This window comes from Lycium ferocissimum, unplaced genomic scaffold, assembly GCF_029784015.1.
Source record: "Lycium ferocissimum isolate CSIRO_LF1 unplaced genomic scaffold, AGI_CSIRO_Lferr_CH_V1 ctg6791, whole genome shotgun sequence".
NCBI classification, from domain to species: domain Eukaryota; kingdom Viridiplantae; phylum Streptophyta; class Magnoliopsida; order Solanales; family Solanaceae; genus Lycium; species Lycium ferocissimum.
Window position 1 is genome coordinate 19,220 of NW_026726509.1, and position 21,154 is coordinate 40,373.

General features: G+C 41.7%; 1 protein-coding gene across 1 annotated transcript; it reads right to left on the bottom strand.

Moving 5' to 3' along the window:
- Positions 1 to 3,076: 3,076 nt before the first annotated feature.
- On the bottom strand, positions 3,077 to 20,487 carry LOC132045500 (boron transporter 4-like). Its single transcript, XM_059436087.1, has 13 exons — positions 20,467 to 20,487; positions 7,921 to 8,029; positions 7,719 to 7,801; positions 7,267 to 7,459; positions 6,761 to 6,899; positions 6,120 to 6,285; positions 5,425 to 5,591; positions 5,172 to 5,345; positions 4,998 to 5,093; positions 4,477 to 4,593; positions 3,952 to 4,280; positions 3,518 to 3,797; positions 3,077 to 3,208 (listed from the first exon to the last, which is right to left on the bottom strand). Exons 2-13 carry the CDS (start codon positions 8,022 to 8,024, stop codon positions 3,077 to 3,079), a joined length of 1,980 nt encoding a protein of 659 aa, XP_059292070.1. The 5' UTR covers positions 8,025 to 8,029; positions 20,467 to 20,487.
- Positions 20,488 to 21,154: the final 667 nt, after the last annotated feature.

Here is a 21,154-nt window from a genome sequence, read left to right on the forward strand (position 1 = left end):
CCGAAGTTAGATCACCCGAAAACGTAACTTAAAAACATCTTTTTGGAGGGCTTACACTTGGATTTGGCTCAAGGGTCCTTCTTGAGTTGTGTTTAACTTCACATATACCGTTCATATAACTTTTCATATATCCTTTATAAAAATCCCATCATGTGGGCCCCACCTCAGCTTACGGTTACGAGGGCTATATATCTTTTAACGTATCATTCCAATCATATTGTACGAATTCCAAATATCATACTCATGCTATCCTCATGCTAATACAGTAGAATTGCATCCTTTATACTTGTAATAGTTGCTCCTCCTTGAGCTCAAATTAAGTCGTCTGCAGCCTTAGTAACTTGAAATTTTCTAGAGTGTAACAAATCAAATCATAGAATCTGATGATTTCATAGCTAATAGGCTTGAATCTTCCATTTGTGTCGATTAATTTGAAGATTGAAAAATTAGGGTTCATACCCAAATTGGGGGTTTTCACTTGAATCTCGAAATTAGCCTATTCTTGAGTTATTTTATCAATTGTTTAGTAGATTGAGCTCCTAGAACATGGAATTGCGTATTTCACTTTCGAAATGACCATTTTACCTTTGTCAGCCCGTTTCCCCTATCTCCATAGCTGAATTTGACCCAAACGATAAGTATAGCAATATGGGTGTTGTTCTACATGATTTCTAATATAGAATTTGAATATGATTAGACTTTGACTATTTGGAGGCGCAATGAAAGGGAAAGGCAAAGGTTTGATTGTTTGTGGCTCCTGCTCGGCTACTAGGTAGGTTACGGTTTACCTTATGGTTAGACTTCGGTTAGCGAGGCATATGTAGAGTTAGTGATTGTTGGAGAAAGCATGTTACGCCTTCTGGTATGAAGTTGGGATAGATCACTTAGGTTGGTACAGCTATTTGATTGTGACTTGTTGCCTTGTTGTGATCTATTGGCTTGTTTCCCCGTTCTTGATACTAGACTTGATATTGATAGTTCCTTGTGATATGTGTCCATATGTGGCACTATTGATATTGATAGACTCTTGTGATAGGTGTCCATGTGTGGCACGATTTGGCATTGATATACTCTTGTCGTCATTCATATCATGCATGCATTCATACTTGTATAGTGGGATCGAGTTGCGCGCCGCAACACTTATATTGGACCGGGTTGCACGTTCTGCAACATATATTAGACCGGGTTGCACATTCCGCAACAGATATGGGATCGGGTTGTGCCCCACAGCAAGTCCATGGACTTCACGGGTCCCAGCGGGTCATGACTAAGTGCGTGGAGGTATTCCGCCTGGAGCGTGTATGTATCATTGCATTGCATTGCATTCTTATTTACAGATTCGTATAGTTGGATTTGGAATTGGTACTTGTATTTGTGGTGATATTCAGACTTGGTGATCTATACTTGTGAAGACATTTGGATTGGGTATTTTGTACTTATGGTGACATTTGGACTTGATATTTAGCGATTGTGATTCCATTCTTGGACATTGTTGATTGTACTACTTGTGAGCATGTTTAGCTTTCAGTCTCTTACTTATATATATATGTTAGCTAACTGTTGGCGGCCTATGATGCCTACTCAGTACGTGTCGTTGTACTGATTCTACCTTGCTGCATTCTTTTATGAGTGCAAAGTACGTGGCTGGATCGACTTCTTCCCATCGAGATTGACTTCCGAGGCATTGCTGACGAGCATCTAGGATGAGCACATGGCGCATCCGCAGCCCGAATGACTCCTCCTATTTTACTTGTCTAATTCGCTACTTTTTGATACAGTATTTCATTTTGAGACTATGTATTCCGACTTTTAGTTATTTAGTGGCTCTTGTACGGCCTAGACTAGATTTTGGGATTGATGTAATATTTTTGCACTTATTTACTTATCTATTTCAGACTTGTTAGATATTTATGTTGGTTGGGTTATTTTATTGTTGTTGAATATTAAGGGACGGGTTCGCCTATCAGGTGGGAAAAGGGTAGGTACCCGCACGTTCTCCGATTTGGAACGTGACAGGTAGAGTAATGTGTTCTATCCCATAGGCAAAAATCGTGTATTAATTAAGATAGAAAGTAGGTCATGCAAGCATTTCTGGGATCTACTTGAATTCTTGCTGATATTTATTATTCTAACTTTGGTTAACTTTCTTTAATTAATTATATTTAAGCCATTGATATTAGCATGTGAATATGTGTTACTATTCAAGTATGAACTTGAAAAAAAGAAAAAAAAATAGATAATATAAAACGGAATGGAGCCAAAAGGAAAAAACAAAAAGCGAGTAGAAATTGTACATTCTCAAAGCGATATCTGCCTGCTTGTTGAGTACTGGTATAAAGTTCACTCTCATGCTAGACCTACATCTTTATAGCATTATACACTCTACATCACATGTTCTTGCAGTGATACCAAACCAAAAACATTAAAAATTTCACTAGAATATAGAACCATGCATAGAGATTTTGATATCTTTATTTCTCTTCACTTTCGATTGGTTCGTATTATAGTTTATACACATATTCAATACTTGTATTCATCATATAGTTCCTTGTCATCAGATTCTGTGTCATCAGTTGGGATGAACCTGCAAAGGTATCATTAACCTCCGTCAACATAAACCTTTTCAAGTGACTTCTAAATTCCTCTCTATTTCGATTTATGCGAAGATGATTGATTGGCATAGGGATTAAGAAAAAAAAAATGATTTTTGAAACTTGTATCCTTAAACATGTCATGGGATTTTTGTGTGCCACTAAAATAATTTGAAGTCTAAAATTAAATTATTTTCAAATATAGAAAGCTATTATTCATTTTGCAACGGACTAGCTATAAATTAGTTTCGAAAAAAGAAACAGAAAGGGTAATATTTATGTAAATGCCAAGTTGAGCATCTTTTTTAGTCAATTTCACCGGACATACGTTATAACCACTTTTTAGTTGAATTAAAATTAAATTGTTTCCAAATATAAAAATGTGATCTTTTTGAAATGGACTAAACAGAAAATAGTGGTTGTCACATGAAATGTAACATCGGGAACATCATATTCATATTGTCAAGGTACGTACTTGTGGGTGCTTATCGGCCTCGCTGGAACTGGCGGTCCTGACTTTCAACTCTCCTCTCGGTCGTAAGTGCATCCAATATCTCGAAAGACATCGAAATTTCGATTTCTCCTTCTTCAGTTCTAGGAATAGTAGCCTCCGTTTCCTAATAAATTTGACAGCATAAATATAGCTATAGATATAGATTTGTTTTTAGAGTTGATGATCAAAAACACACCTAAACTATCACTTTTTCTGTGAGTATCCTAACTGAACTATAAGGTGTACTAGTTTCATACCTAAACTATCACCAACTATTTATCTAAACACACCTCAACTATCAATTGTTTCCTTTTCTCGCACACCTGAAGTTCAGGTAGGAAACTCACGAAAATGTGATAGTTCAGTGTGTTTTTGACCATAATCTCTTGTTTTTAAGACATGGAAATTAATGAAGGTAGCAGACATAACATACACTGAAAGAGAAACTAAGTGCACGTTGAGGAGAACCAGCAATTTCCTCATACTCAGCTGCATCAAGCTCTTGCAAATGACGAGGGTGGAACAACTTGGGTAGCAAATGCTGCCTTATGCTTATGAGGAGAAAGAATGGCAATGGGAAGAGAATGCCAGCTATGGGAATCCAAGTGACTCCAAAACACACTAGTAAAAAGACAAATTGGAATACTGTGAAGATTGCGATGTATTTGAATGGTACTGACTCCACAAAAGATGCATGCACCCCTTCTAGAACCCTGCCATCATGGTAAATTTGAAGTTAAATTGTTTCCAAATATAGAAATATGTCATTCTGCTTGACATAGAATAAAGTGGAAAAAGGTATCACATAAAATTGAATACAAAGATTATTTACTTCAGTGATCATATACTACAAATTGATGGACTTACTTAAATCTCCTGCCAGGGGTGATGAAGAGAAGCAAGATTCTTTCCCATAGTTGATTTCCAGGCAGGCTGTCAATAGCCATATAAGCAAAATATCCCCAAAGAACTGAGGTTGGTATCTTCTTTATCACTGGCATAGCACCTACTGATGCTGCCACTAGTAGTGACTGTAATAGATTGCTCACTCTTTGTTCATTCACTCGAACGGGCAAGTAAGCATCAATATGCTTCTCTGGATCAAATATACTATTTGACTTTTCACCATCTACATCTTCAGTTTCGCGTTTCATTATTGCCTCCTTCAAGTCTTCCAACTCTTTAATTACTGCAGTCTGCAATGGAAAAGAATGATTTTATACATATACATATATATATATATATATATATATATATATGTGTGTGTGTGTGTGTGTGTGTGTCATGAGTCTCAAGTATTGAACACTAAAGTTGTACCATCATTGGTCGAGTTGGATAAACACAACTTTGCTTTTTTGAAAGTGCTAAACAGAATAGGAAGATAAGACTTACAACAGGAGAACTGTCTATTTCTATGAATACAGTTTGCATGTTTCCATAGATTTCAGAGTTGCTAGCTTTTTGCTTGATACTCTCCTTTGCACTTTCGACCATCTTCTTCCGAATCAGCTGGTTAATTAGCATTAATAACATAGTATGTTAGCATTCAAATTAGCAGCTAACGCTAGAGGCAACAACCAGTAGCATATATAACAACCATCCAGATTCAGTTACTCCCTCCGTTCCAATTTTATGTGACATAGTTTGACTCGGTACAGAGTTTAAGTAAAAAATAGAGACTTTTAAAATTTGTGATTTTAAACATATCATAAGAGTTGTGTGGTCATAAAACTTTTGAAACTTACCGTCTTAAACATGCCATAACATTTGTCTAGCTATAAAAACTTTACATTAAGGGTACAATGTGAAATTTATAGTTAGATGTTTCTAAATATAGAAATCTATCACTCTTTTTAGAAAGGATTAAATAAGAAAATATTATAACATAAACTGAAATGGAAAATATGCATTACCTGCTTCTTAAGAACAGCCAAGCTTTTAGTATGCATAGGGGATTGTGGCAGGACACCATTTGAAGGAGGCAATCCAATCAAACCACATAGCAAAGTCTGAGAAGTATCAACCCATGTCATTATTCAAACAGAAACAAATAATTAATGACAGATAGATAGATAGATAGGGGATACCATAAATCCCAAGAGTAAGATATCATAATGATAGGCAGAATGATTTTTTAGGTTGAACTCCTTTTGTTGAGCCAACTGCGAAGCAACACTGTGATCGAAGAAATAGAATCCAGCTATCATCAGAGCTGGTATTATGGCAGCAAATATGTATGCTGGAGGAACTTTCCCCATATCCTGCAGTTTAGGTATGTGTTACATTACAAGATTTCTCATTAACAAGTTAATTAAAGATGGTTACACAACTTTTTCACACCTTAAGTACAGTCCAGTGATATACAGAAGCGGATTGCCAGGGAAGGGGACTATAGAGCCTTCTAGGAACTCCAGATGGAACTTTTCCTGGCACCATGAATGAGAGAGCTGACCACACAAGTACCATCAAGGGAACTCCATAATCAGCTATGAAGCTTCTAAACCAGCCTGCTCAGTTAACATGAAAATAAATTTACGAGACCCATTCATGAATGTTGATGAAATGACAATACATACTCCCCCGTCCCAATTTATGTGGCCGCGTTTGATTAAGCACAAAGTTTTACAAAGAAAGGAAGACCTTTAAAATATCTGATCTAAAACAAACCTGAAATATTTGTGCGTCTATAAATCATTTCATTAAAGGTACAAAGGGAATTTCAAAGTTAATTTGTTAATTTCTAATTATAAAAAAAAAAAATGACATTCTTTTTTGACAGACTACAAAGGAAAGTGTGCCACATAAATTGAGATTGAGTATTATCCCATTTTATGTGATCGTGGTGTTTAATTAGACACTGATTTTAAGAAGGAAATACTTTTGTGGTAAAAAGCAAGTCATCTATTAATCATCTCATGCATTTTTTCTAAAATATATAAAACGGTGTCTTCTATTTAGAAGAAACTAAAAAAAAAAAAAGTTTGTACTTAAAACTGGGACAGAGGGAGTACTATCAAATGTTTGGATTTACAAACCTGTGCCGTACCACCATGACCTTGCTTTCCTGCTCTTTAAGGCTGTATAGAGAAGGCCAATAGTGAATATGATTCCAAGTAGCCCGTTTGTGTAAAGCCAATGGAATTGATATTCCTCTGAACTTGGATCCTCCGATTTTGGAATGTGAAACTCGCTGACTATTCCCTGCAGAAATTATAATTGAAATTCAAATGCGACCTGATTAAGGGTATATTTGGTACGACGGAAAATGTTTTTCTAGAAAATCTTTCTTGAAAAACAAGTGAGTTTATTATTTATTTTTTAGTATTTGGTAAATAATTAAAAGATATAATCTAGCAAAATACTAAGAGATGAGATGAGGTGGAAAGCAGGGGTTCAGTGGTGGCGGGGGTGCTGAGGTGGAATGGTCAAAGGGTGGGGTTGGGGGCGTTGGGTGGGTGGAAAGTAGACAATGAACTTGGAATGTATTTATAAAACTGTTTTCCCTACTGCGGTCATTAAGGTGAAGTTATTTTTTCTCATTTTTAAGGAACTTGTTTCTTAGAAAAAATATTTTTCAAAACACTTTAACCTACCAACCATGAAAAAATTAGAATACCAAACACACCTAAGACTTCATTCCTTGAGAAACATAAATCTGTTTGTGCAGTTGGAATACCTTAATTGCTTCTTGCATGAAAAGCACGGTGATAAGCATGCCAAAAGTCTCTCCAGCAATCCTTGTAAATCTATTGACGATAGAGCAGGCATTAAATATTGCTAGAAGAAACAATATGAGAGCTGTCCAGACACAAATCCTGCAAAATTAAATTACATCATAGATATGAGAATGACGATATTCTCTATTGAACAACATCCTTAAAATTGAGCATATACTCCCTCGGTTTCGATTTGTTTGGCTTGATTCGGAGTAGGAGGGTCAAACTGACTAATTTTCGGTGTGAATTCGGACAGGAATATTCAACTTTTTTAAAAATAAAATTTACATATTTAGAAACTACATACTGTATAAAGTACTATAAGTCACAATAGTTAATAGTTCAAAATATTTAGAAAATATTTTAAAAAAATTTGGTCAAAGAAAATAGCATTTGACTGCATAAATAGTGCTAAGACAAACAAATTGAAGCAGAGGGAGTATTAGTTTCCAGCACAGTAACATACCATCCAGTCCAAGCCAAGTAAAGGGTCTGTCCCAAGTCTTCTCTATCTTTGGCAAACTTGTAGAGGTAACTGTACATAATGATAGTAGGTTCTGCAACTCCTAATAACAGAAGAGGTTGGCTACCCAGTATGGAATGAATGATACCACAAATAGATGTGGAAACTAAAGTTTCCACAGTGCTCAAGCTCCCATCTAACATATTCAAATCAAGTCAACAGGAAATTAAACGTATGGTCACTACAAAAATATGTGATCACAATATTCTTAATTATGAAGAAGTGAGTTTGAAACACTACTGAAAAAATAGGAATTAGAGGTGGACACATTCCATAGCTAAGCAGCAAAATCCGTCACTAATCCTATTTAGAGACGGATTAACAATGGATTATCATAAATTATGTTAGCTACGAGCAATTTAGCGACTGATTAGCGATTGGTATTGTAAAAAAACCTATCTCTCGGCTCAATTGTTCTCCAAAAGCAATCACTGGTAGAGCAGATGCAAAGAAGATATACGTAGTTGGAGCCAATATCCTGGCGTACATTTATATACAACAGATCGATTAAAAGCAAGAAATATGCAAATTCTTGTTTACAAATTTTGTTTTAAGAACAACTAAAGAATACTAGTAATAAAACTAATCCGTATATACCCTATTCCGGATCTGATTCCTGCAATCCAATCCTGCTTGTAGCAAGACGTTCTTCCTCGAATATCCTTTGCAATGCCCTCGAATGGAGTTCCAAGACTCTTCATGACCTCTGCTGAACCAAAATAATGAAACGGAAAAAGAAAAAACGAGTATTAATTCATTAATCAAGATACAGAAAATATAGAGTTATAAAAATTGTTAGGAGTACATACTAGTAGCACTTGATCTACTTGTCTTCTGCTTGTTAAGTTATCTATATAAACATGCATTACAAACAAAGACTAACTTATATGATGAAATGCAATAGTCATCTTATTCTTCACAAACAAAGTTTGTTTTGGGACAAAGAAAGAAATGTGTTCAAAATAGATGACCAAGAAGAATTTTACAGGACTAGGGGATTGAAATGTATCTCAATAAATTCTTGACTGTTATTACATAGAAGATCCAGAGACGTGATATGCATTCATCTATGTGTATACGGTAAAAATCGGATTTAAGCTAGACCGGTGAGACCGGGAATCGAGGGAAGAAAGAAACAAGCACGAGCATAAAGACTTTCTTTCAGACTGAAGGTATTGCACTACAAGTGGTTGATCAGAAGAAAGTGGAGGAAATCATTTGGTCCAGTTTCTCCATGGCCGAGTTGATCGTGACCGTTAGTCCGGTTTCTCCATGGCCGAGTTGATCGTGGCCGTTATTCCGGCTTCTCCATGGCCGAATTGATCGTGGCCATTAGTCCGGGTGATCAGTTACAAAAATTGTCACGCGTCAAGACCGTTCTGCCACATTGTACTACCAATCGTACGGGTGTCAGACCGTACGGCCCAACCTTATCCTTTTAGGGTTTCCTTTATGCCAAAGGGGCTTTATGTTGTATACAAGGCCCATAAGGGAAAACTATAAATAGGAGGCATTTCCCTACTTTTAAGGGTTAGCTCTTTCAAGATCAAGAACATTGTAATAGCAAAAATATATTAAAGCATCATTTCTCTCTCTCTCTTTAGTCCGAATCAGTGGATTTTTGTGGTTTTAGCTTATTCTTCCATCACCATTAGTTTAATCTTCTATAGCGACATATTCAATCAAGGCATTGATATATGTATTCATATACATGTATTAAAGCACGTAAATCCATAAATATTTCTCACAAACCCAAAATAGATTAAAGTTATCCACATATCCTATATCTCACTTACAAATTCAACTTATTTCCCAATTTCGGGGTAAACAGTTTGGCGCCCACCGTGGGGCTAGGATAATAGTGGTCTTTGATCTTGGTTTCTATCTCTTACCCATTAAGATTAAAAAAATCTTTTGTTCATCTCTGTGAAAACGGACCAAATGGCAAGCGGTGGACAATCACAGTCACGTCAACAACAACGAGATTGTGGCCGAAAATGAGAACGGTGGGCTATGGGGCTTACCGGCGAAGAGCCCGTTGACCCAAACCCCGTTGATTTGAGGGAGAGCCTCACCGACGCGAACACCGTGAACCGGGAGAATGCCGCCTGTACCGGGCCACCGATCCCTTAAATACTCACAATTCAATTACTTTGTCCCGGGCACAAGGCCAGAAAGTGCCGAATACCCCGGATGATATTAACTTACGTCTAATTTTTAAAATGTTGCAGGAACAGAGAGCAGCTACTACCGAACAAGGAGTCGCAATAGCCCAGTTACAAAGCAAAAATGATGAAACGGCCCCGGAGAAGACGAAAGGTGTTGCCGAGCCCAGAAGGGATGAAACATGGATGGTCGAGAGCAATGGGTTCGGAGCTGGTTCATCCACCGAAGTTTTGAGAATGCTCGAAACATTGGCGAAGCGGGTAGACTCGACTGAGAAGAGGGTGGAAACATATAACTCTCGGGTGGATCAGATCCTGGGGGCCACGCCTATTCTGAAAGGACCGGATTCGAAGAGGTACATTCAGAGGCCTTTTCCTCGGTGCGGCTCGAAATTGATCCCGAAGAGGTTGAAATGCCGATATCCGAAATATATGACGGTACAATGGACCCTCAGGAACACGTGACTTCATACACCTGTGCCATAAAAGGCAATGATATTGAAGAGGATGAAATTGAATCCGTGTTGTTGAAAAAGTTTGGGAAAACTCTGTCGAAGGGACCATTGACTTGATACGACCATCTGCTCGAGCATTTAATCACTTCTTTCGAAATGCTCACGGATGCGTTCATAAAAGCTCATGCCGGTGCCAAAAAGGTGTAGGCCCGTAAGGTGGATATTTTCTGTATAGCCCAAAGGGATGATGAGTTATTACTTGAATTTGTCAACCGGTTCCTAAAGGAACTGATGGAGCTCCCTCCGGTTCCGGAGGAATAGGCTGCACAAGCTTTTACCAAAGGACTCAATCCTCGGAGCTCGACAGCCTCATTCAAACTAAAGGAAAACTTGCTGGAATACGAGGCTGTGACCTGGGCGGATGTCCATAACAGATACAAATCAAAGATTCGGATAGAGGATGACCAACTTGAACTTCCCCCGGGGCCCGTAAATATGAACAAAAGCTTTGAGAGATCGAGGAAAAATTACGATCCGGAGTCAAGACCATCGAGGGAAAGATATCGGTCATACTCTCATTCAGAAAAACCAAGCTTCAGGTCGAAAAAATCGAGGATTGATCCCTGCCAATTCTCCAGCCGGGGAGATAAACGAACCGAGCGGCCATCGAACAGTCGAGGTCTGTCATTTAGAAGTGATGTCGGGAGCTCGGCTACCAACGAGAGACCGCCAAGGATATCGGAATACAACTTCGGCGTCAATACCTCGGATCTCGTCTCGGCCATAGGTCGTATCGCGAGAAGCAAGATGGCGAGACCATTGAGATCGATCCCGGTCGGCGGGACTCGAACGTGATATGTGAGTACCACGAAACTCGCGGGCACACGGGCGAAGCCGCCCGATTAAGAGAGGAGGTGGCCCGTTTTCGAAAAATGGTCACCTTCGTGAATTCCTGAGTGAGCGAGCTAAAGGCCACTACAAGAAAAGTGAGTCAAACAAATGGGTTGAACCGGTGGAACCTCAGCATATAATCAACATGATAATCGGGGGTATGGATGCGCCTCGGGGCCCGATGATGAAACGGACAAAGGTTTCCATTGTACGCGAGAAGCGGCACGGATTACATGCCCGAGGGTTCTATCACTTTCAGCAACGAGGATGCAGAAGGCGTCATTCAACCGCACAATGATGCGTTGGTAATTTCTATTCGTATTTTTAAATCGCAAGTTAAACGTATTTTGATTAACCCAGGTAGCTCAGCCAACATCATCCGGTGGAGAGTGGTTGAACAGCTAAGGCTACTCGATCAGATCATACCGGTAGCCCGAGTGCTCAGCGGGTTCAATATGGCGAGTGAAACCACGAAGGAGGAGATTTCTTTGCCGGTCAACATTGACGGCACGATTCAACAAACGGTGTTCTACGTAATCGAAGGAGATATGAAGTATAATGCATTCTTTGGGTAGACCATGGGTACATAGCATGAGGGCCGTGCCATCGACATTACATCAGCTACTAAAATTCCCGACCCCGGAGGGGATAAAAACCATCCGAGGTGAACAGCCCGCTGTAAGGGAAATGTTCGCGGTCAAGGAAGCCTCACCCCTTCCCAAAAATCGGATAAAAAGAAGATGAGTCACCGGGGGCAAGGACTCTAAATAGCAACTAAAGTACACGGGTTCGACAACGGAGCAGAAGGGGTTGGACCCGGAGCATGAAGAGGATGATTTCGGTGTACCCAGATCATTCGTCTTGCCGGATGACTCGGATGCAACCAAGTCTACAGTATAGGAGTTGGAGCAAGTCATCTTGTTTGAATATCTACCGGATAGAAAGGTATACATGGGCACGGGGTTAACCTCGGAGCTCAGGAATAAGTTAATTAAATTTCTTCAAGCTAATGCCGATTGTTTCGCATGGTCCCATATAGATATGACGGGTGTGCCCGGAAGTAACAACTCAAGCTCGGCCTCGACGGGAGATTTCCCGGTGGAAGCGAAGCGGAGGCCCGTAAGCGAGAACCAAAGCACGCCTTCGTAAAGGATGAGGTACCAAAGCTTTTGAAAATAGGCTCTATTCGGGAGGTAAAATACCCGGATTGGCTGGCTAACGTAGTGGTGGTGCCGAAAAAAGGTAATAAATTTCGAATGTACGTTGATTATAAGGATCTAAACAAAGCATGCCCGAAGGATTCATTTTCGATGCCTCACATCGATAGAATGATCAATACGACGGCCGGACATGAGATGTTAAGTTTTCTCGATGCTTACTCCAGGTATAACCAAATCCGGATGCACCCGGAGGATCAAGAGAAAACATCCTTTATTACCCGGTATGGGACTTACTGTTACAATGTCATGCCCTTCGGATTAAAAAATGCCGGTGCAACTTACCAATCAATGCCTAGTTAATGGGATATTTGAAGAACAGATAGGGAAAACAATGGAAGTTTATATTGATGACATGGTTGTCAAGTCCCTGGAAGCAGAGGACCATTTAAAACATTTGCAGGAAACTTTCGATGTACTCCGCAAATACAATATGAAGCTCAACCGGAGAAATGCACCTTCGGTGTCCGGTCGGGCAAGTTCTTGGGTTTCATGGTGTCTAACTGGGAAATTGAAATCAACCCGGACAAGATTAAAGCCATCGAGGACATTGAGGTGGTAAATAACGTCAAAGGAGTGCAGAGGCTCACCGGAAGGGCAGAGGCTCACCGGAAGTATAGCGACACTAAGTCGGTTCATAGCGAGATCCTCGGACAAGAGTCACCGTTTCTTCTCCTTATTAAGGAAGAAAAATGACTTCACCTGGACACCGAAATGCCAAAAGGCCTTACAGGAATTGAAAGATACTTTTCTAGCCTGCCTCTACTGCACACACCGAAAGTGGACGAGCAGCTTTTGCTCTACCTTGCCGTATCCTAGGTAGCGGTAAGTGGTGTTTTGGTCCGAGAAGAATCAGGTATGCAATTCCCTATATATTATATGAGTAGAACTTTAGGGGATGCGGAGACCCGTTATCCCCACCTAGAAAAATTGGCATTGGCATTGATAAGTGCTTCTAGAAAGCTCAAGCCTTACTTTAAATGCCATCTGATATGTGTAGTGACTATTTACCCTCTAAAGAACATCATGCATAAACCGGAATTATCGGGTAGACTAACTAAATGGGTCGTAGAGATTAGCGGATATGATATCGAATACAAACCTCGGACGGTCATCAAGTCCCAAATCTTGGCCCATTTTGTGGCAGACTTCACCTCGGCTATGGTCCCCGAGGTTGAGAAAGAACTTTTGTTAACCTCGGGAAAGGCTGCGGGTATTTGGTCGTTACACACGGGCGGGGCCTCGAACCTCAAAGGTTTCGGGCTAGGAATCGTCCTCAGAACTCCCGCCGGGGATACCATTCGACAATCCATTAGAACTATTAAATTGACTAACAATGAAGCCGAGTATAAGGCCATGATTGCAGGTTTGGAATTACCTCAAAGTATGGGGGGGGGAGGGGATTAATTGAGGCATAATGCGACTCTCTCTTGGTCGTTAACCAGGTGAATGGCGTCTTTGAGGTTAAGGACGAATGGATGCAAAGGTATACGGAAAAAATCCAAGTGATGCGCACCAGCTTTAAAGAATGGATCATGCGGCATGTACCGGGGAGCGAACGATGCTCGATGCATTGGCCAATTTGGGCTCTTCAGTCGAAGGGGAAGAGATTAACCCCGGCACCATGGTACAATTAATGAATTCGGCGATAGAATCCGGGCATGCTGAAATAAACACGATGGGCCTAACATGGGATTGGCGCAACAAGTACGTCGACTACTTGCAGGATGGAAAGCTCCCAAGTGACCCAAAAGAATCACGGTCATTAAGGACAAAAGCAACACGATTCTGCTTAGTGGACGGCCAATTGTATCGATGGTCTTTTTTCGGGCCCTTGGCCAAATGTTTGGGTCTCGGAGAAACCGATTACGTCATGAGAGAAGTCCACAAAGGGACCTGTGGAAACCACTCCGGTGCAGAAGCATTAGTCCAAAAAATTATCAGAGCTGGTTATTATTGGAATTGGATGGAGGAAGATTTGAAGAATTTTGTCCTGAAATGTGATGGGTGTCAAAGACATGCCCCGATGATTCACCAATCGGGAGAGTTGCTACACTCGGTAATGTCACCTTGGCCCTTCATGAAGTGGGGAATGGACATTGTTGGTCCATTGCCATGGGCACCAGGTAAGGCCCGTTTTATTTTGTTTATGACTGACTATTTCTCTAAATGGGTTGAAGCGCAGGCCTTCGAAAAGATTAGAGAAAATGAGGTTTTTGACTTCATATGGGACCGCATTATCCGTCATTTCGGTATCCCGGCCGAGATAACTTATGATAATGGTCCTCAGTTCGTTGGCAACAAAGTCAATGATTTCTTCGAAGGGTTGAAGATCAAGAAAATCGTATCAACTCCGTATCACCAGTGTGCGAACGGACAGGCGAAATCCACGAATAAAACAATAATTCAAAATCGAGGAAAAGACTTGAAACATCAAAACATCCTTTGGAGGAAGTACTACCGGAGGTATTGTGGGCTTACAGAACCACATCGAAATCAAGCATGGGAGAAACACCCTTCTCGTTGGTCTACGGGGCCGAAGCCCTCATTCCCATAGAAGTTGGTGAATCGAGTCTCCGATTCAGGTACACCACAGAGGGGTCAAACGAGGAGGCCATGGCCGTAAAACTGGATCTCACGGATGAACTTTGCGAAAACACGTTGGTCCGTACTACGGTTCCCAGGCGAGAGAATGGAAAGGTACTACGGCGGAGGGCCAATTTTTGACATTTCCAAGTTGGGAACTGGTGCTTCGGAAAGTAACCTTGAACACCAAGAATCCCAACGATGGAAAACCGGGTCCGGGCCCAGGGAAGGGCCGTACAAGATAACCGAGGAAATCGGCAAAGGACCATATCAGTGGAATCCATGGACGGCAAATGTTTGCGCAATAATCGGAATGTGGCTCATTTGAAGAGATCTACTTTGCTAAAAGGTATGGACACTTGTGTTTATTTATTAACCTTTTCTTTTTTTGAAGTCGAGTACCGGATAAAGTTAGGTGCTAGGTCCGAAAAAACGCGTGTTACACTCTTTTCCTTAGTACGGTTTTGTCCCAAAATGGGTTTTCCGATAAGGTTTTTAATGAGGCAACAAGTACAACGTGTTACTAGATAAAGATGAGGACAAATTCCCGGAAACTCGAGGCCACACCCTACGAGTGGGGACTTGATAGTGCTTACCCGATCTTGCAGCTCGGATAAGCACTAAGGGACTACTATACCCACATCGAGGTTTACCCCAGTTAGTCGAAAACGGAGGAGCTCAACAAAGCAAGTGAATTCTAATTAATGCTACCCCGGAAAAATCCTCGAGATTTTTGTATTTCCTATCTTCGCCTAAAGCCGGACCTTCTGTATGGGGTTTCGATGTAAGGACCAAACGATCAGAATGAATCGTGTCCATTTAATATTTGCTACGGCAAAACCAAAATCGAACCTTCTGTATTAGGTTTCGATGTGAGGACTAAACGATCAGAATGAATCATGTCCACTTAGTATTTGCTACGGCAAAAACAGAAGAAAACGGACAAAATTCTTATAGTATGTACGTACGAATACTTGCAATACAAAGATTATTGAAAATTCGGATTATTGCATTTCAGATATGTCTTCTTGTTAAAGCACCTACCCCGGTGATTACCGCCGAATTTCGGCATTGCTTTATTCATATACCCTACTCCCGGCACTACAGTCGAAATTCGACAAAGGAAACAAGGTCACATTGAACCGAGCCAAAGTCTTTAACACCCTCGAATGGGGACTGCTACATCAGAAATTGGTAAGGTAGGGATTCAAGTGTCCTAACCTAATCCATGATAAGTGAATAGTCGAAAAATATCGGTCCTAAAAATGCCTAACGTGATTCAGAGATGTTTGAATTCACATAGCATAAATAAGTCCCACGGGCAAACCACTCGATCAAATTCCGGACAAAACGTACCGGACGAAGAGAAAAGCCAATATTCAGGCACAGTCCGAAAAAATGACTCCGAGTCTCTGCTTGTCCTTAAAACGGACCGACAATTCGGGCAAAAGTCATAACAGGCATTCAAGCAAAAGAATAAAGAGAATCGGAACGGAAAATACACATTCCATATATGTAAGGTTTTTTACACCTGAAATTCCTACGAAGTTGAAAAACAAAAATCAAGCCAAAAAGGCAAAAACGAAATAAAAGATAAGTACAAGCCCTGATCTATTCGATGCGGACCGGATCCGTAAATGCTCGGATCGTCCGCCGGAATCTTCGGAGTCGATCGGCGGCTCTTGGCTTTTTCCTCGGTCCTTTTAGCTTCGAGTATCGGGGCGGGAGATCCGCAAAACCATGCTCGGCTTGCTCGAGGGTGGCCTCCGAGACTTCCACCGTTCATACCCACCCATGATCGTGGAATGAGCCTCGGCAGCCTCCACACTCCTTTGGGCATCTGCCAAATCATCCTCAGCCTGGGCCAGCTTGGCCACTAATTCATCTCTCTTTTCATCGAGGATTCTTTGGATTTAAGTGGCCGACTCGAGCTCTGCTTTGAGAAGGTCATTAGCCTCGGCCGTCTCCTCGAGTTCAGTTTTCAGCTCGTCGTATATTTGGGCCCTGTCCTCGGCTTTTCGCTCGAACACCCTCATTCTCTCCTTATACTTAGCACTCTCGGATTCAAGTAGCCGATGCCTCTCGGCCATGTTCACGGCATCAGACTTGACCGAGTCAAGCTCCCCCCGGAGTTGAGAGACAATGGTTTCGAGTTCACCAAGCCTCGAAAAAAAACGAGCATTATCTTGGCTAAGGCAGACCTGGTCCGCTTCCAAAAGCCGGTTCTTCTCGACCATCCCGGCCAATTCATCCTTTAGCAAGAAGGTTTTCGGCGTATTTGCTTCAAGCTCGGGTTGAAAGTTGAAAAGTGCGCGGCTCGATTCAATTCATCCTCTTCACTTGCAAAAAGTCTTTGGAACTTCTCCGTTTCTCGACCACAGGCGTCTAGCTGGCCCTTAAGGTCGTCAACTTCTTGATGAGCACGGATGAAGGCTTCATTGACGAGCACCACACTCTGTAAAGGAAACGAGAAGTTAAACTTGGATAAACAAGAAGCTAAAATTCACAATGAATTATGCAAGGATATGCAGATAAGCTTACTCGATTGCCCGCGTGCATGCCCTCGTTAATGAGACTCTGCCAGGGGACTCCGGTCATCTTCCACTTATCCGAGTCCGAGACAAGGGGCCTCAAGTAGCTTGCTACTCCCACCGGATGAGATAAAAAGCTGCAATCCTCAGGAACGGTGACCACGACCGATCTGGTCCTTCTATGTTCCATACTCGGGGCCGGGAAGATACGCACCAGGCTATCTCTCGAACCAATCTCGATGACCCTGCCAGCTGCCCTCGTGGCTCGAGGGATAGGGAGATATCCGAAATCGGTAGCTTCCGGTTGCAGGAGGGGTTTCTAAGAACATATCATCGAGATTGTCCGATCTCGGAGCAGGAGTAGGAGAGGCCGGAGTAGCACCAGCGGCCTCGGTAGGAGCAGGTGCCTCAGATGTTGCAGCTGCGTCCCCAGCGGGCAGTGAGCCGGTATCCACTAGAGCCTCGGTGTCAGGTATCGGCTCAGCTCCTTGTTCGTCCTCAGTAGTCGAGTTAAGCCCGGATCTCCTAGTCCTTTGTAGGGGAATCTCCTCACAAGAAGCATCACCTAAAATGTCAACGTATTCAATTGACCTTAGAGGAGCCGGGTAAAGGATTTCTTCCCCACCTGTGTGCAGAGCCGGAGCGGAAGGTCTTTCCCCGGCTGAAGGAAATGGCGAACGGTGGCTTCTTCCTCTGGAACAGACTCGACGGAGGGGGCCACACCGACCCTTCGGATAATTAAATCGGGCTCTGCTTCATCTCTTAGAGTCCGAACGACGCTCCTTGCCCTTTTCCTCGGTTTCTGCCCTTTGTCCGAGGGCTTTCTCCGCCTTTTATTGGCAGCAGCAATAATACGGGATGACCCCGCTGAATCAAATTCGGGTACCGGCACAGCTTGCTCGGCTGCTGTCTCCGGTCTGGGCTCCACCGAGCCCTTGGGTAAACCTAAATACCAAAGAGGTTATAGAAAGGAAAGAAAAAAGTAGAAGACACATTATATCCTAATTCAAATATAGTATTACCATGATTTTGGGCAACCCATCGGCCACGCGACAGGATTCCCCATGTCAGTTCTTCATGGGTGTGTTGATCGAGGAGTGCTCCAACCCACTCATTCATGTTCGGGACGGCCGGGGGTATCTATGCCACGGCTGATAAAAAGAGAAAAAGGGGAAATAGTGTGAATACAAGTGTTTGACAAAACATTCAAGAATAATTATTGAAGGGAGAACTGAGAAACTTACGGTTGTCATTCCACTCCTCCGGGAAGGGCATATAATCAGCCGAAATAATGTCCGCGTTCCTCACCTGAACAAAGTGCTCTAACCAACCCCGATCTCTGTCTTCATCCATCTTCGAAAAGATCGGGTTCCGGCCTCGCTTGGCGAGCTTTATCACACCCCCTCGGAATCGCCTCGGGGAATATAAACGGATTAAATGAGTCATCGTGAATTCCTTTTTTGCATCGTTGGCCAACAGCCGGAGGCAGGCCACGGCCCTCCAGATTATCGGACCAATTTGGGCCAGGGTTACGTTATATGTCCGGCACATCTCCAAAATAACCGGATCGATTGGGGGGTCAAGCTTGAGCGTAAAGGGATAGGTGTAAACGTACAAGAAGCCTTCCCTATGGTCGGTGATAGATTCGTCAGGCCCGGGGGCGAACACTTGCACCGGACGGTTATCCCATCCACAATCAGCCCGGACCTGATCAAGTTTATCCTCGGTAATGGACGAGGGATATCGCCTTACATCGTACCCTCTATCCGCAACCGAGGAAGGCTTCTCGACTTCAAATTCTTTGTTGTAGTTGGGTTTGGATGGTACTATGTCTAAAGCAGTGGGCTCAACGACGTTTTTTCCCTTGGGTTGAGAAGTCGACTCAGCTCCTTGAGAAGAAACCGAGGGAACATCCTGGGAGGTGGTTTCGGTGTTGGCAGACATTTGAATTAGGTAACGAAAAAAGAGGTCCGGTGAATTCGATAAGGGAGAAGGAACAAGTTAAAAAATAAGAAAGGGTGAAGCAGCAGTTGAAAGAAAAATTCAAAATGGCAAAGTGAGAAGAAACAAAGCAGCACTTTCAATCGAAAAACAGCAGATGAAAGGTTGACAAAGCTGGTTCTTACAATCAATGTAAGCAACAAGTTTGGGGATGAGAACGGTTGAAACCAGCAAAAAAGATGAGATAAAAATGATCAGAAGAGAAGAAGTAAGAAAGAAAAGAAGTAAAATGGTGAAATGAAGGGGTGCATGGCCTTATATAGGCGTGGTAACCCAGAAGGTTGCAGAGGTTGGCCAACCGGGGGTGCCACGTGTCCCATAATTAATGAGACATGATTTGAAACGACGTGCTTTACGGCGGCCGTTCGGGATGAGACACGTGGCTGATGGCAGCGGGACGTGACGTAACTGTTCCCGCCAAAATGAAAAGATAAGAACGAGCTTATGAAACCGCCGGTTTGGTGACTCATCCACTTCCCATTACTCCGGTAAAACTACGGTCTGGGAAGTGTGGGGACTATCTGTATACGGTAAAAATTGAATTTAAGCTAGACCGGTGAGACCGGGAATCGAGGGAAGAAAGAAACAAGCACGAGCATGAAGACTTTCTTTCGGACCGGAGGTATTGCACTAGAAGTGGTTGATCAGAAGAAAGTGAAGGAAATCGTTTGGTCCGGTTTCTCCATGGTCGAGTTGATCGTGACCGTTAGTCCGGTTTCTCTATGGCCGAGTTGATTGTGGCCGTTAGTCCGGTTTCTCCATGGCTGAGTTGATCGTGGCCGTTAGTCCGGGTGATCAGTTACAAAAATTGCTACGCGTCAAGACCGTTCTGTCATTGTACCGCAATCGTACGGGTGTCGACCGTACGCGCCCAACCTTATCCTTTTAGGGTTTTCTTTATGCTAAAGGGGCTTTATGTTGTATATAAGGCCCATAAGGGAAAACTATAAATAGGAGCGATTTCCCTACTTTTAAGGGTTAGCTCTTTCAAGATCAAGAACATTGTAATGACAAATATATATTAAAGCATCATTTCTCTCTCTCTCTTTAGTCCGAATCAGTGGATTTTTGTGGTTTTAGCTTATTCTTACATCACCATTAGTTTAATCTTCTATAGCAACATATTCACTCAAGGCATTGATATATGTATTCATATACACGTATTAAAGCACGTAAATCCATAAATATTTCTCACAAACATAAAATATATTAAAGTTATCCAAATATTTCCCAATTTCGGGGTAAACACTATGTATTCTCCAAAGACAAAGTGGAAGAGAACGATTACGTTATTTACCTGATATTTTGTCGTCTCAGTTCCCCAAGAAAATTACAGAAAAATGGAAATCATGCAGGAGAAGTTTCCAGGGACTTAACTTGTTTTGTTTCTAAAACAAAAAGTTATCAGTGCCTTAAAACATTAATGTTTGTTTAGAGATGCAAGCTGCATAAAAAAACAGCCTGGAGTTGGTATAGCTCTTACTTGCTAGTGGGGCCTCAAACATCGCGCCAAATATATTTGTGCTCTTGTGCCTAGGTCGTTTTTTGAAATAGAAAATCTTCCAGATTCCAAGAATTAAATTACTCGGTAATTCAACGCAAATATAAAATACTAGTGGCTCAAAACTCAAAGCCAAGGTCACGCATGATGACCTGAGCTAACTTTAAGGTTTTTCAAAGATTATGATTATATTACGGTACTCGTTCCAAGTCTTCTTACGTAATTTCCAAATATTATTTTAAAAATCTTGAAGATTCAATGTTCGAATTCACAATTAAAATTAAACTGTTTCACTTTCAAAATTCAAGCTTTGCTAAATTGGGATAGAGGGAGTAGTATTTTATTAGTAATTCATCAATCTAACTCCATCATCATTTAATATACAGAGATTCCATGATGATAATGAAAATCTCACTTATCTCACCATTGCCGTTTCATTCATTTGTTTCTTATGAGTTGTACTTATCATTAATTTATCTCCTTT